The 15,950-nt window shown below is 48.4% G+C and overlaps 1 protein-coding gene across 1 annotated transcript in view; it reads left to right on the top strand.

Moving 5' to 3' along the window:
* The window catches only part of LOC129387565 (uncharacterized), an 82,876-nt gene extending 67,009 nt beyond the window's left edge, over positions 1–15,867 (top strand). Inside the window, exon 10 of the mRNA XM_055076638.1 lies at positions 15,806–15,867. Coding sequence (XP_054932613.1) covers positions 15,806–15,867 — 62 coding nt within the window. The remainder of the gene's footprint in view (positions 1–15,805) is intronic.
* Positions 15,868–15,950: the final 83 nt, after the last annotated feature.

The raw sequence follows: 15,950 nt of genomic DNA, 5'->3' as shown, positions 1-15,950 counted from the left end.
TCTTACAGTCTTGATAGAGTTATTCCACGGTGTTTTGAAATTGGCAGCCCACAAACAAACGCCATGAAACAAAACACCAACAGCGCATACCTTCTAGGATAAATCTTTGAAAACTGAAATTTTGAAAGTGCAGAACAAGGTCCGAAACCTGTAAATGATGTTACTTTCTCGGCGCGGCTGCGCACTGACTCCGGGATCGGCCCACGCAAGAGTCCGCGTTTCTACCAGAACGCTGGCCTCCGTGCATAATGTTCGCCTCCAGCTTTTCCCGGTAAACATTACAGTTACATAACCTGCAGTTGCCGGGAAGCGTGAGAAGCAGTCGGGGATTTTAAATGTTATCGCGTGCCACTTTTAAAGGCAAAGCTTAAGCGTCCCCCGACTTTGTATTCCTAATCACGCCAGGAAATCGAGCCCGATGCCAGCAGCGCTCATTAATGTAATCGGGTGCGGACGCAATGTTCTCGAACACCTTCTGTCATGTAGCGTAGCGCTGAAGTGATTCTTGTATAATGTAGAAGACTCCATTGTGAAGGCAGAAGTGTACGGCTTGGAACGTGTGTTTAAGCTCATGAACTTCATTTGCCCCAAGAGAATCTGTGCATGCTTTCACGCTTGTTTCATGGGAAGCCTACATCCCTATCAATATGCCGGCTGTTTTTAACTGCACAAAATAAGAATATTAACCAACGTAAGTCTTGGTCAGATAATTTTTACCATTCCAGTGTTCATATTGGTAATCTCTAGATACGGAGGAAATTGAGACGTTCTGTGCGTAATTAACTAAGCCACGTTAATTATATTTTCAAACATTAATGTTAAATGTGTAAAGAAATGTACAGTTGCATTATTGGCAGATTTACCCGCCGTGGTTGCTCAGTGGCTATCGTGTCGCGGGATCGAATCCCGGCCACGGCGGCCGCGTTTCGATGGGGGGCGAAATGCGAAAACTCCCGTGTACTTAGATTTAGGTGCACGTTAAAGAACGCCATGTGGTCAAAATTTCCGGGGTCCTCCATTTCGGCGTGCCTCATAATCAGAAAGTGGTTTTGGCTCGTAAAACCCCATAATTTAATTTTTCTAAATGGCAGATGCATTGATGATAGGGTTAGAAGGCACTTCAATAAAGTTAACAATGCTTCGCCGGATGGCTTCATTGCAATTCACTGTCATAAGAGCATCGCATTCCGCGATTCGAAGATGCAGCTATTGTTGGGAAAAGCAAATGTGTATTCACACTTTTCATCATTGAAAGTGCTCATATTCAAGAGTTTGGCAATGTTTATGTCGTCATTGTCACTAATCAAAAGAAGAGCTGGAATTCCTGCGCATGTGTTAAAAGTAATAGTTTGTGCATAGTCTGCAAGTTTGTTGTGCTATCATATACTATCCTTGTATCAAGCATGTGACGCCCCCTGAGGCATAATGTTCGTTCGCCGCCAGGCTCGGTGGCCTGCTAAGCTCGGCAGGCAATATTGGTCACTGCACTGCAATCAACATCGACGAGCACAGCTGCTTGGCGGTCGGTCATTGTTCAGCACCACCACGCTGCGGAGCTTTCAAGGTCGATCCAAATAGGTCGCGAAGCTTCGGGCGGAAAGTGGTTCAGTACAGATTGTCACCGACCTCAGCAAGGTGGGTTATGGGAGCAGCGATTGAAGCGCGACTATGTTTGGAGGGAACATTTGGGGAAAGAAAAAAGCGTTTTTTTTAAATTCAAGCGAAAGACAGTTAGATTCATTAAACGAAAATAAAAGTCCTGGTCAATTTTATATATTCGTGACGAGTTAAGGAAATAACAGTTTATTCCATTTTATTATTATTATTAAATGCATTTATATTCCGCGCCTATCGTTAGAGGGGGCGTTGACGACACTATCACTCGTAATGCAATGCACGTCAGGAAATGGGCAGAAAGGCGCAGTCGTAAAGTTCACCTCTTGAAATACGCCCCCCTCACAGTCTGTGCTTTCTTGCTTGTCGAAGTTTGTCTCAATTTGGTGACGTGGGTAGCTTCATCGCTTCTTAATCTGTTCAGTCAAAAGTAGTGAGTTACGACTTTCAGATGATTGTTTAGTTGTTTTCGTTCGACTGCGCTGGCCGACAGGCTTGGCGTCCGCCGATAGGATCAGCACTCTACACCTAAAGCTTGTTTGATTCTGTCGAAACCTCAGCAGTCATGGAGGCATTACGGAATAAGGGTGTAGACGAGCCGTATGTAAAAATACTGAAAGATATCTATAGCGGCTCCACGGCCACCGTAGTCCTCGATAAAGAAAGCTACAAAATCCAAATAAAGAAAGGCGTCAGGCAGGGAGATGCGATCTCTCCCATGCTATTCACAGCGTGTTTACAGGAGGTATTCAGAGACCTGGATTGGGAAGAATTGGGGATAAAAGTCAATGGAGAATACTTTAGTAACTTGCGATTCGCTGATGATATTGCCTTGCTTAGTAACTCTGGGGACCAATTGCAATGCATGCTCACTGACCTGGAGAGGCAAAGCAGAAGAGTGGGTCTAAAAATTAATCTGCAGAAAACTAAAGTAATGTTTACCAGTCTCGGAAGAGAACAGTAATTTACAATAGGTAGCGAGGTACTGGAAGTGGTAAGGGAATACATCTACTTAGGGCAGGTAGTGACGGCGGATCCGGATCATTACACAGAAATAATCAGAATACTGGGGTGCGTTTGGCACGCATTCTCAGATCATGAACAGCAGGTTGCCATTATCCCTCAAGAGAAAAGTGTATAATAGCTGTGTCTTACCAGTACTCACCTACAGGGCAGAAACCTGGGGGCTTACGAAAAGGGTTCTACTTAAATTGAGAACGACGCAACAAGCTATGGAAAGAAGAATGATAGGTGTAACGTTAAGGGATAAGAAAAGAGCAGATTGGGTGAGGGAACAAACGCGAGTTAATGAGATCTTAGTTGAAATCAAGAAGAAGAAATGGGCATGGGCAGGACATGTAATGAGGAAGGAAGATAACCGATGGTTATTAAGGGTTACGCACTGGATTCCAAGGGAAGGGAAGCGTAGCAGGGTGCGACAGAAAGTTAGGTGGGCGGATGAGATTAAGAAGTTTGCAGGGACGACATGGCTACAATTAGTACATGACCGGGGTTGTTGGAGAAGTATGGGAGAGGCCTTTGCCCTGCCGTGGGCGTGACCAGGCTGCTGCTGCTGATGATTATCTAAAGCTTTCGTTGGCCTTCAAAGAAAGTATGTTCTGTGCAGGGGTGCGATTTCGACAACCGTACGGCTGGCTTTTCCTGCATCGCTTTCCGCGCTGAAAGCTCGAAACGTCCATCAAGTCGAATGGCAGCGCACTTGAATGTATAGTTCCAAAAGCTGGCCAACAAAACAAATTTCGCGCCTTGGAACACAAAATGACGTCACTTCTGCTTTTAACGGACAAGGCGTCACATTATTTTTTCTTCCGCCGGAAGTGTTCCCATCACATACAGTTGGCGCTAAGCCCCATGAACCGCTGATGGACCGCCATATTTTGAACGTGTGGGCTCCTATGGAAGCATCGCTACCAGGTATATTTACCTTGGAGCTTCTGCCTAACGGAGGGTGCCTCGAGCCCTCCCTTGTTCACGAACCCGGGTGGATCGTGACACTGGCGACGAGTACCCACGGATCGTCCCACGCCGCCGCGAGCGACGAAACACCGCCCTCCGTTGCTGCCACCATGCCGCTGTACGGAAGGCTCGAGCCGTTCGAGGGATCTCAGATGGGTCCGCCTGGCAAATTTACGAGGAGCAAGTCCACATGTTCTTCTGGGGCAAACGACACACCCAAGGCCAAACAGCGGGACATTTTCCTGGCCAGCTGTAGGACCCGCGTCTTCAGCGTCTTGCTTGAACTTCTCAAGCCAGCCACGCCGCACGTTAAGACGCTGGGTGAGCTGCTAGCCATACTGCGCTCGCATTTCAACCTAGCACTGTCCACACTAATGGAGCGTTTCCGCTTCAACAAGCGGAGCCACCGGGAAGGAGAGACCCTCGGGCAGTTTGTTGCTGCGCTACGAGGGTTAGCGAGTGCCTGCGTTTTCGGGGACCAGCTGGACTCGCTGCTGCGGGGCCGTTTCGTCTGCGGCATCAACAACCCCGCCATGCAGACGTGACTCCTGGAGCTTCCCGACCACTCGCTGGACGATGCCGGGAAGGCAGCGATGGCAATGGAAGCTGCCGCCAAGGACGCCGCCGAGATTTCCTGTGCGACTGGCTCACCTTCGGCGGAAGCGGCGGTCAACGAGTTGGCGACAAAGGGCAGTACCTGCGGTCTCTGTGGTGGTGCCCACTCCCCCTCACAGTGCCAGTTCTCTCAAGGACAATGCTTTATGTGCGGGAAAACTGGGCACCTGGCACATGTATGCCGAAGGGGAGGACGAACAGCAAACAGCAGCAGCAGCCTGATTCAAGCCCAGGTACCACACAAGCCCGTGGCCAGAGTAGGCGTCACAAGGTTATGCGGCGGGGGCGTGCGGCAGCAGGCTCAAGTTCTTCCGCGGCCAGGCTCCACGTCGCGGCCGAGAACCCGCTGATTTTCGACATGTGGCACACAGGCCTTGTACCGCCGTCTGTGCCGTCGTACATGGTGACCGTCGGAATCTGCGGGCACCCATTTCCATGGAGCTGGACACAGGCGCCAATGTGTCAGTAATGGCCGGGAAACGCTTCAAGCTTACTTTCCCCGGCGTGTCCGCCGGCGTGATGCTGGGCAGCTACTCCGGGCAACTCTCCCAGTTCCAGAGTCAGGCACAGGTCAGCGTTCGCTTTGGCGACAGGGAGGCAACCCTTCCCCTTTACTTAACGAAGGGGTCGTCGCCGACGCTGCTGTGCCGAAACTGGATTTATGCACTGGACGTTTGTCTGCCAGAGTACCAGGAATCCAGCCTGCATGTGGTGAAAGACGTCCCCAGCCTCCTGACAGAGTTCAAGTCCCGGTTCCAGCCAAGGGTGGGCACATTCGCCGGCACAACGGCTGCCATCTATGTACCTGAGGGAGCCCGGTCACATTTTTTCAAGCCTCGCCCACTGCCGTTCGCTCTGAAGGACGGGTCACCCAGGAGCTGCAACGGTTACAGCGAGAGGGCATCCTGGTACCTGTCAAGACATCTGAATGGGCCGCTCTCATCGTACCAGTCCTCAAGCGAGATGGCAGTGTCGAGATCTGCGGGTATTTCAAGGTTATCATCAACCCGTCGCTACCGTCGAGAAGTACCCGCTGCTCCGGATAGAAGATCTCTGGTCAGCATTGTCCGGTGGACAGAAGTTTACCAAGCTCGACCTCAGAGATGCTTACCAGCAGGTGGTGCTCCAGGATGCCCCCCGGAAGTATGTTACAATATCGAGAGCTCTGGGGCTTTCTCAGTACACGCGCTTACCGTTTGGCGTGGCCTCGGCCCCAGCCATATTCCAGAGGGAGATGGACAACCTCTTCAAGGGCATGAGGCACGTGGCGGTGTACATGGACGATATCCTGGTTACTGGCAGCGACGACGGGGACCACCTGCAAAACCTGCACAACGTCCTGGCACTACTGCAGGACGCCGGCCTCAAGCTGAAGCTGGAAAAGTGCGTTTTCCTAGCCCCCAGCGTTGAGTGCTTGGGACATGTAATTTCCCAGGCAGGCGTAGCCCCGGCTGCCCACAAAGTTGATGCTGTGCTCAAGACACCTAAGCCCCGGAGCAACGAGCTTCAGAGCTACCTCGCCCTCACCAACTTCTACAGGAGTTTTCTGCCGAACCTGTCGGAGCATCTACAGCCGCTCCATCTTCTGCTTCGAGATGGTCAGCAATGGGTCTGAAAGAAGGAGCAGGACCGGGCCTTCTATCGCAGCAAGGAGCCAATCACCAAGGCTCCAGTGCTAGACCACTTCCATCCTGCTAAGCCTGTCGTCCTTACGGTAGATGCGTCGCCGTACGGCGTGGGAGCCGTCCTGGCACACCGGGACAAAGATGGCCAGGAACACCCTGTGTGTCGCTTGCTTCTCGACGGCTTCAGGCTGCACATCAACGTTACAGCGAGCTGAACAAAGAAGGTTTCGCCGTCATGTTCGGTGTTGAACGCTTTCACCAGTATCTGTGGGGCCGGAAGTTGGAGGCGGTAACGGACCACAAGCCGCTGTTGGGGCTGCTGGGGCCTGACAAGGCAGTTCCAGTGCAGGTATCACCTCGAGTGGTACGCTGGGCCTTGAAGCTGGCAGCTTACAGTTACCAGCTGGTTTACCGTCCGGGAAAGGGACCTGGGACCTGGGACCTGGTATCACCTCGAGTGGTACGCTGGGCCTTGAAGCTGGCAGCTTACAGTTACCAGCTGGTTTACCGTCCGGGAAAGGGACCTGGGACCTGCTGAAGCCCTGAGCCGCCTGCCGCTGCCATAGGTGCTTCATGCTGTTCCAGAACCTACTGAAGTGTTCATGTTGGAACACGCGTACTCAGAGGTGCTCACCAGATCTGCGGTATTTCCAGCGACCAGCCGTGACCCAGTCCTGTCTCAGGTGGTCAAGGCGGTGTCCCGTGGAGAGGAATTGGTGCAGCAGGCCTATAGCCACAAGGCCGCTGAGCTGAGCTTGCAGCAGGGCTACCTACTGTGGGGTTCTGGGGTGGTGATCCCACAAAGTCTCCGGTCCAGGGTCCTGCAGTGGCTGCAGGCGGGTCATCCTGGCGTAGAAAAGACCAAGACGGTGGCCCGGTCCCATGTTTGGTGGCCTGGTCTGGACCAGGACATCGCTCACTTGGTGCAGAGCTGCCAAATCTGCCAGCAGCAACAGCGAGCCTTGCGTCATGTGGAAATTACACCCTGGCCGTTCCCACAGAGACCCTGGTCCTCCTACATGTGGATTTTTGGGGTCCCTTCAGGGGCGATTACTTCCTAGTGGTGGAGGTGCTGCCTGTCACCACTCCATCAGCAGGCACGACCATTGCAGAGCTACGACAGGTCTTTGCCGCCCAATGGTTGCCAGATGTCATCGCGTCCGACAGTGGTCCTACTTTCGCCAGCACAGTACCTGGCCTGGCTGACGAAGAACGGAATCTACCGGATGATGGTTCCGCCGTACCACCCTGCTTCAAATGGTGCAAACCATCAAAAACAAGCTCAAGAAGATTCAGACTAGGATTTCCGGACGCAGATTGCCCGGATACTGTTTCAGTACCGGCCCACGCCCCAAATTATCACTGGCCGTGCCCCCTGTGAGCCCCTGCTGGGTCGCATGGTCAAGACACCATTGGACGTCTTGAATCCGGACCTCAGATCCACAGTGCTCTTGAAGCAGCTGAAACAGAAGCTGGCTGCTGATCAAGGGTGCCGTGCCGGACCTTTGCCAGAGTTGGGAGCTCCAGTTTTCGCTAGGAACTTCCGTCCTGGCCCACGCTAGTCTGCCGGACAGGTGGTGTCTCCTGCCAGCGCCTCTTCGCTGCTCGTCCGCAAGCCCGACGGGGTCATGTGGCACAGACACGCCAACCATGTCAGACCTCGCCTCGGGACCTGGCCAGCACCCTCGACTGCCGCTTCTGAGTTCCATCCCGTTGGAGTACTAGTGGCAGCACCAGTCGCTTCCAGCGGAGCACCACCCACCTCGGAGGCGGCAACCGTTGCCAGTGGAGCGGCACCCGTTGGACCGGTGTCGAGCCTGGCACCACTCACAAGGCCGACCACTACGGACCCTGCGGATGGAGCGAGGCTGGCTCAAGCAGCACCTGGCGTTGCCACACCCGACCCATCAACACCGGTGCCCAGGCGGAGTACTCGACGGCGGAGGCCACGGACCGTTGCTCGCCTGGGTAGCAGGCACTGTCGACTTGGCTGGGATGGTGGCAGAGCCTTCTGCTCAGACCATGGACGTTTGTTTCTTTTATTTAGAAAACTGGGAGTAAGGGGCTGTAGCAAGCATGTGACGCACCCTGAGCCATAATGTTCGTTCGCCGCCAGGCTCGGTGGCCTGCCAAGCTCGGCAGGCAACATTGGTCACCGCATTGCAATAAACACCGACGAGCACAGCTGCTCGGCGGTCAGTCATCGTTCAGCACCACCACGCTGCGGAGCGTCCGTCTAACGGAGTGTGCCTCGAGGCCTCCCTTGTTCACGAACCCGGGTGGATCGTGACAATCCTGTTATATTGTCAGCAGATACGTGCTTAAAATCGAGAAAATGCGAGGGTATAAAAGTGACGTCCGTCCCGGAATAAAAATTGTGGTTGGAAGTTAGCGCCGGTGTGTGCCTGTTGTTTTTCTCTTCTGCGCGCTGGTGTTTTTTACGCTACAAGAAAAACTTCAAAATGTTACACCAACGAGCCCAAATATCTACATTGATGTGCTTTAACGCACCACCAATGTTCCGACTAAGTGCCATAAATGCATATGTTGTTACAAACAAAATTATGGGGTTTAACGTGCCAAAACCACTTTCTGATTATGAGGCACGCCGTAGTGGAGGACTCCGGAAATTTCGACCACCTGGGGATCTTTAACGTGCACCTAAATCTAAGTACACGGGTGTTTTCGCATTTCGCCCCCATCGAAATGCGGCCGCCGTGGCCGGGATTCGATCCCGCGACCTCGTGCTCAGCAGCCCAACACCATAGCCACTGAGCAACCACGGCGGGTATGTTGTTACAAAAGCCTACCCTCTTGGCGCAGACAGTTGAAACTTCTTGATACTCGGCTATTATATAGAAACAAAATTGTTTAAAATTTTGCGCATTCAGTTACGCATGTGCATTGCCGCGAAGTTCCACAGAAAGGTGAAGGTGCAATTTCCAGAATTCCTGAGTATACCCATGTTACAAGGCCCTATAGTATATATTTTTTTAACGTTACACAGACATGCGCATGCTTGTTATGTTGTCCAATCAATAAAATATAACAAAAGCGATGACTTAACAAATAAGCAACCCATTCCTACGTTTTAAGAAGTAAAAATAGAAAATATATTTGACGAGCCCTCCTGCAAAAACCAAAACTGAAACCAAATTTTGAGTTTTGTATTTCAGCTAACTAATCGAAGACTGTCGAACTCAGTCCTACGTGGTGTTAAAAAAAAAAGAAGAAAAAAACGGTGTCACGGCATCGCACCACTGCCGCTATGATGTGGAACGATAGTTGCGGGCGATTGAACGACTCGGCCACGGCTTAGAACTTTCGCGCAACTGATACGCTTGGGTTTTTATAGATACCACGTGAACTTGCATGACTGTCAAAAATTGCTTTTGGGAGCAGTGTTACGCCATGTACCCGCCGTGGTTGCTCAGTGGCTATGGTGTTAGGCTGCTGAGCACGACGTCGCGGGATCGAATCCCGGCCACGGCAGCCGCATTTCGATGGGGGCGAAATGCGAAAACACCCGTGTACTTAGATTTAGGTGCACGTTAAAGAACCCCAGGCGGTCAAAATTTCCGGAGTCTCCCACTACGGCGTGCCTCATAATCAGAAAGTGGTTTTGGCACGTTAAACCCCATATATTATTATTATTATTATTGTTACGCCATGTGTAGAGAGTCGAGATAGGCACCAATCGAAAGCTGAGTCTCCGTACTACATACGCCGCAGCGACTTTTACGGTAGTCGCCGTAGTTGTATCACAGCTACCGTTTTTTTATCAAAAATCGGGCACGTATTTTCGTCATTTGCATAGGCTTTCATTTCTGAATCTTTAACAGCTCTGGGAACAAGATTCTTGCTTGCCACAGCTTGATCACAGCATTTGAATGCTGTGAAATGTCTTCCAGAACCTGCGTATCCCCTGCGGTTTTCAGTAATCTACCTGCAGCTTTTGTTATTCGCAACAAACCCGCTCGTTCTATTGAAAACGCGCCAGCTTCGTGCCGGGGCCGTATGGGGCGCTTGTTGGTACGTGTCCAGAAAAGCTGGATATGTGATCACTATGCGGACTGGTTCTCCGTGAAAGCTCACTAATGTGGACTGACTCGTCTACATCTACTCTCCCTTTTATCACCGGTTTCAACTCGTTCTGATTCCCAATAAAGAAAACTGTAGCTGTATCTGAAGTCGCGGTGTCTTTCCCCTTAGTCTTAAGATAACCCTTCGTTTGGTTATCGGTTTCCGGTGCCACCACTTCAGTGGTTTTCCCTTTTTCGTGCTCGTACGTGTCGGTTCCGTCACTGCGTTCCGGCGCGGAGGCCTTGGCTTTCCAGCCCTTTGCTCTCTTCGTAGCCAGCGCTGTCCTCGCTGGCTGCATCGAAGCGTGCACCGATGCTTGCCGGAATGGTTGTCCTCTGGTTGTTTGCTACATGGGTTACCTTCTCTTTTACAACTTTCATCTGCTTCTGCTCGTGCTTCGTTTCTTTAGCTAGACTTTTTTTTTTTTTTTTTTTTTTGGCCTGTTCTCTCTGTGCTAAGCGCTAACAAAGCCTTTATACAAAATCCACCAATTTACCTCGGCTATCGACTTCGATAGCTTTCCTTATAACTGGGTCTTATTTATTTATTTATTTATTTATTTATTTATTTATTTATTTATTTATACAGTACTGTTAGCCTCCAGATGAGGCCGTAAGCAGGGGTGGGTGAGATAAAAAAACAGAAAAATGTGTTCACGTATAAAAGAAATCAAGACAGAACAAGTCAAGACACAACAAGCGTGTTACACAAAACAACAAGAAGTTAAGAAATGCAGTCATGATAACACCTGCTACAACGTTCTGCCAAAAAAAAATGATAAGTAAAGCACACACACAGTGGTTCAAGCACTGCTGATTTCAACTCATTGCAAAAATGATTGCCACTGAATTGCTTGCACAAATGTATGTGTATTTGGGTGCCCGACAATGCTGACTGGTAGTTGGTTCCATTCACGAATTCTCTTTAGTACGGCAGAAATATTCCTTAAATTTTTTATTATGATGCCATCGTGTGGCTCGTCTGGACACTGGCTCTATGTAGGTGTGTGTGTGTATACTCACTTTACCGTGGAATAGCAAGTGCATGTACTTTAATCAGTCACCTTGGCGCCTCTTCTGTAAGCAATCTAAACCTGCTTTCTTTTACCAGAGCACTCGCAGAAGTATGCCAACAATACGAACGGTATACGGTACAAACCTAACCGCTTTCTTTTGTACAAATTCTAGTTTATGTTCCCTCGACTGTACGGATCCCAAACAATTGACCCACATTCCATTACAGCCGAACTTAAGTTTTATATGCTAATAATTTAACCTCGTCTGGGCACTGTCGCAAGGTTTTTTTATGTAACCAAGTTGGCGCATAGCTCTCTTCACACCTTCCGATATGTGGTCATTGCACCTTAGATCCAATGTTATGATTACCCCCACATATTTGTAGCTGGTTACCATTGCAAGAGGGCTGCCACCTATGCAGTATAACAATCTTAAGGGCTGGCGCTTCCGTGTTAAGTTCATCGCAACTGATCTTTTTTTTATGGTTTTGTTACTTGGCCAATCTGTGCACCGCGTTGCAATTTTCTCTAAAGCAATATTAAGCACAGTCTCGTCACTGGAACTGTGAATGTCGTGATAGATTATACAGTCGTCAGCTTATAATTTAATTTTGACGATTAGGTTGAGAACTACGTCATAAATAAAGATTAAAAAGAACAGCGGCCCGAGAACAGATCCTTGTGGGATGCCCAACTTAACAGGTGCACGAGCCAGAGCACTATTCATCAGTTCTCACACACTGGCTTCGATATAAGCTTCGATCAATGCAAGGAAAGAATTATTTTTTAACAGTCGTTTTTGTTTTAAAAGAAGCTTAGGGTGTGAGACGCGATCGAAGGCTTTTTCGAAATTTATAAATATAATGTCGATTGGGCTTTGAATGTCAGTTGCTGCTGAGAAATTGTAAATTTGCTCTCAGAGTGCCATCACAGTAGAAAATACTTTTCGGAACCCACGTTGGCTGTTGTCGATTATGTTATGTTCTATAAATGTCGAGATATGATTGAAAATAATATGCTCAAGGATCTTAGAACACGTACAAAACAATGATATTGGCCTACAAGGCGAAAGTGATGAGTCATCGGCTTTATGTATGGGTACAATTTTGCTGCATTTCCAATAAAAGAGAGCGTCTGCTTTTGATAAGGAAAGGTTAAACATAATATATAAGCATTTACTGCACCATTCGCCATACCTGACGAGGAAAGCATTAGGTATACCGGCAGCACCTGCATACTTTTTTGCCAACGTTGAGCAAAAGAGACAGAAGCGGGGCCTTGTTCAGATACACAGACCTTGTTAATTGGCTTCCGATGGGCCAGTGGGTTGAAATGTGCCGTTCTGCCATCATCATTTGTGGGTACAGAACAAAACAAATGGATTAAAGGCTGCTGCGACTTGCGGTTCTGACGTTATCGTTTCGGCATTATACATAACTTGTACGTTGTTTTCTTTTTAGAAGATAAATGCCGATAGAACTTTTCTGGGGCCGTGAGCAAAACGTTTTTGAAGGTAACTTCGAAATAGTAGTCCTTGTTTCTCTTAATACAATCCTTTACCTGCGTACGTAACAATGAAAGCTTAGTTTTGTGAGCCGCCGAAGGGGACAACTGGGTTCCTTTTCTTAACGTTTTTTTTTTATTTGAGTACTGCTGAATGACTGCTGGCGTCATCCAAGGACCAGTATTTCGTATTCGTTTCGTCATAGTTGGTACGAAATCTTCCACGCACTTCAACACAACTCTCTTGAAGAAACACTATAATGCTTCAATAGAGCAGTCGGTGGCATCACTTCAAGCAACAAAATCAGAAAACGAGCAGTTCAAGAAATGCAGAATGGCAATGTCATTGACGCGTGTGAAATTCGGGACTACGCGCACGTCCTTGTATTTGCTAGTAGTAGGGCCACATCTGAGATTTAACGATATCACCTTGTGGTTTGATATGCCGTCATAGACATGCGTAAACGGATTTCGGCAAAGTAGACTGCTACTCACGAGGAAAATATCTAAAATTGATTTGGTGTCTTTTTGAATGCGGGTAGGTCCCTTCACCACTTGAGTGAAGTTGTGGAAAAAGTTTAAATCTAGAAACGCTTCAACAGCACTATTTAGGCGTCGAGGGAATTCGCTTTCCCACTTGGCAGCAGGAATATTAAAATCACCAGCAAGCACTGTGTTACAAAAGGAAATGCTAATGGAGCATAAAAATTCGTTCAATGCCTCTGAAAAAGGCCAGTCATTATTTGGTGGGTGGAAGGGGAAAACTCGGTTAGAAATAGCTTAATCAGAAAACACTCATTACCAGGAATGTCAGGAAGTCAAAGTTACATGCAGTGACACTCGGAAAATAATATCTACGCCACCACTCCAGAAATTCCTGCCTTTGCAGATCATTCTGTAGCCTGCCGGTAATATTTCATCGCTCTTGACATCAGTGTGCAGCCAGCTTTCTGTTAAGCACACTATATGTGGCTAATGCGTGAACAAGATACTTTCCAGGTAAACTATATTATTAACGATGTTCCGCGCGTTTAGTTGAAGGCGCACAAATTGGTCATTCCCGGGGGGTGTAGTTCACGGACTGCGTTTGTCTTGCTGGCGAAGTGGAACCCGGATGTTTAGTTCCTCATCCCATTCGAACATGTCATTGTCTATCTTAAGCTTATCGTATATGAGCTGGACTTCTTGGTCGTTGTTTTTGTTCGCAGCGGCGCTGTCCCAAATGTGCTTTCTTTTCTTTGTTGAGTTTACGGAAAAATCGTCGGAAATAGATACATAAATTTTCTCGCGGTGATCGCAGAATTTTACAATTACCGTTACACCTTTGTCACTATGTTTCCGTCCAATTCTGTGTAGGCGTTCAACCGATCTGGCATGTGCACCCAGCGTTCCCGTAAGGACGCCTTTGAGGACACATTCCTCGAGACCTTCGTGTGTCTCATTTTCTTTCTCCTCGACACCAAACACTACAAGATAATTACGGCGACTGCAGTCCTCTAAATCCGGAAGTTCAAGTTCTAAGCTCTGAACCTTCTTCTCCAAGCTTCGCGCTATAGAACATGCTTCAGGAATAGCTGAAGCCGGGTCTTCAAACATATTAAATCGGGATTTAGTGTCGTCTAGCCTGGTTTTTATCTCTTTCTGCCCCTCGAGGAGTTCACCTAGAAGTTTCTCAGTTGATGGACCCGGGTTAGGCTCGTCATGAGCACTGAGTATGAGCAACGAAGAAACGAAGCTGGAAACAACGGCCCAAAGTGTACGCGTAAACTCAGGCCTCGTCAGCTAGAACAAGTAGGCATTGCAGGACTTAAAGATAGAGGTATAGGTTGAGTAACCGGTAGAAGAAACGTGAACGGTTCTGAGACTGTGCTGACTGAAAGCCAGCTGACGTGCCCACTGAGGAACCGCGATGGTGACAGGCAATTTGAAGCTCCAGTTTGGTGACGTTGACGAGCTGCTCCGTGATGCCGCCCATATATATTCGTTGTAGGTTACCTCGCGTGAAGTTTTGGCTTAAAATGTCGAAGCGTCGATGATGAAGCATGTCGTGTCCTAGTCCGCGCTGACCCTCACTACCAGGTCGAGAAAAAAGAACAGGAAATATGAACGGGTTTGAGACTGTGCTGATTAAAGGCCAGCTGACGTAACCAGATTTAACGGGTATTTCGCACTCAGTACGACGTAGGCTAGGGTCCTCTTCCCATCCTTTGCGGCGCTTTTGCATCTATCGTATCAATGGCGTTGCTTTTGGAGTGGAGGTTTGGGGTGCCGCGAAAACCATGGAAATACGAAGTCGCAGAGGACCAACGAATCGAGAGCAACCTACACAACTTGCGACGCGGCTGTTGTACCTCGACGCTTTAATAGCATAGGCCACGCGCCGAAGACAATGACGCTGGCCATGAGGATGAATATATGCAGATGAAGGGTGAAAGTAATGCTTAGTTTATTTTGTGAATGCTTTAATTTTTCTCGCTCAGGCTGTACAGTCGAGAGATCCCTGCTAAAAGGGAATAATCTGTTCACGGGATTTACCACGTGTTGTTAGATTTGATTGTGTTACCTTTCATTGCATTAAAATACCTTATATTCAACGGGTTAGGTTAAGTCATGTAGAGTTAAGTGCAATGTGCTTCGCTTCGTGCAAGCGGTCTTGTTAGAAGAGGCCAGATTGGATAATTGTAGATTAACTTTCATCCTGAAGGCCCGATTAATTACATAGCGGGATATAGCCTTTTTTGATCTGATGAGAGTGCATAAGTCAACCTCGCGTTCTACTATTCTCATTTCCTGATGCACACTTAGCACTCGGTGTTTTCTCTTTCTTGTTACATTACTGAATAAAATTCCACAAGTTAAGATTTTATAGCAGTCCCGCGTTAAGTATGACAGTGAACCGAATTAAGGGCCATTTTAAACAGCACCCCAAAACCTCGATTTGTTTTCTGGGTTATGTGCCTCACTAGTGATGAACATATATAGATTTGCAAGGACTTTAGCGAACTGCATCTAAAAATACTCAGATTGAGAGAAAACAGTGGCGTTTCGTCTCCTTACTTCCTGTGAAATAATCTATAATCAGTGATCAACCAGCTATGGCCTCACCATATGGCCTATGGAGTGCGGGCAGTGAACGGGACCTAGACCTCGCGAGGGTTTGCTGAAGGGACTGTGAAGCAAACGCATCTGTTTTTCCCCTCCATGCCCTGCCTATCCCCTATCCGCTATTGGGTTGTATTTCTCATAATGGGTCCAATGATGAAAATACCCATGTGATTATAGATTGATTGACCGTCCAGCTGTATAAGCAACATTGCTTGTACCGTGAAATGTCGCAGCAAATTGTTCTGTCTTCAAAATTTTTTTGTTTCAGGCAAGAAAAGCCATCCACCGAAGACTCATGGTTTCACCTGCGGCAAGTATACACATAACTAAATTAGTACCTCTTTGCGCTATTCTAGTAAATACGCAATATTTGTGGTAATCCTTGTATTTTCCAACTTCTTTGGGTCAACAGA

This window comes from Dermacentor andersoni, chromosome 2 (assembly GCF_023375885.2).
Source record: "Dermacentor andersoni chromosome 2, qqDerAnde1_hic_scaffold, whole genome shotgun sequence".
NCBI lineage: Eukaryota > Metazoa > Arthropoda > Arachnida > Ixodida > Ixodidae > Dermacentor > Dermacentor andersoni.
The sequence above is the reverse complement of the archived record's forward strand: the minus strand, read 5'-3'. Positions and strand labels throughout refer to the sequence as shown.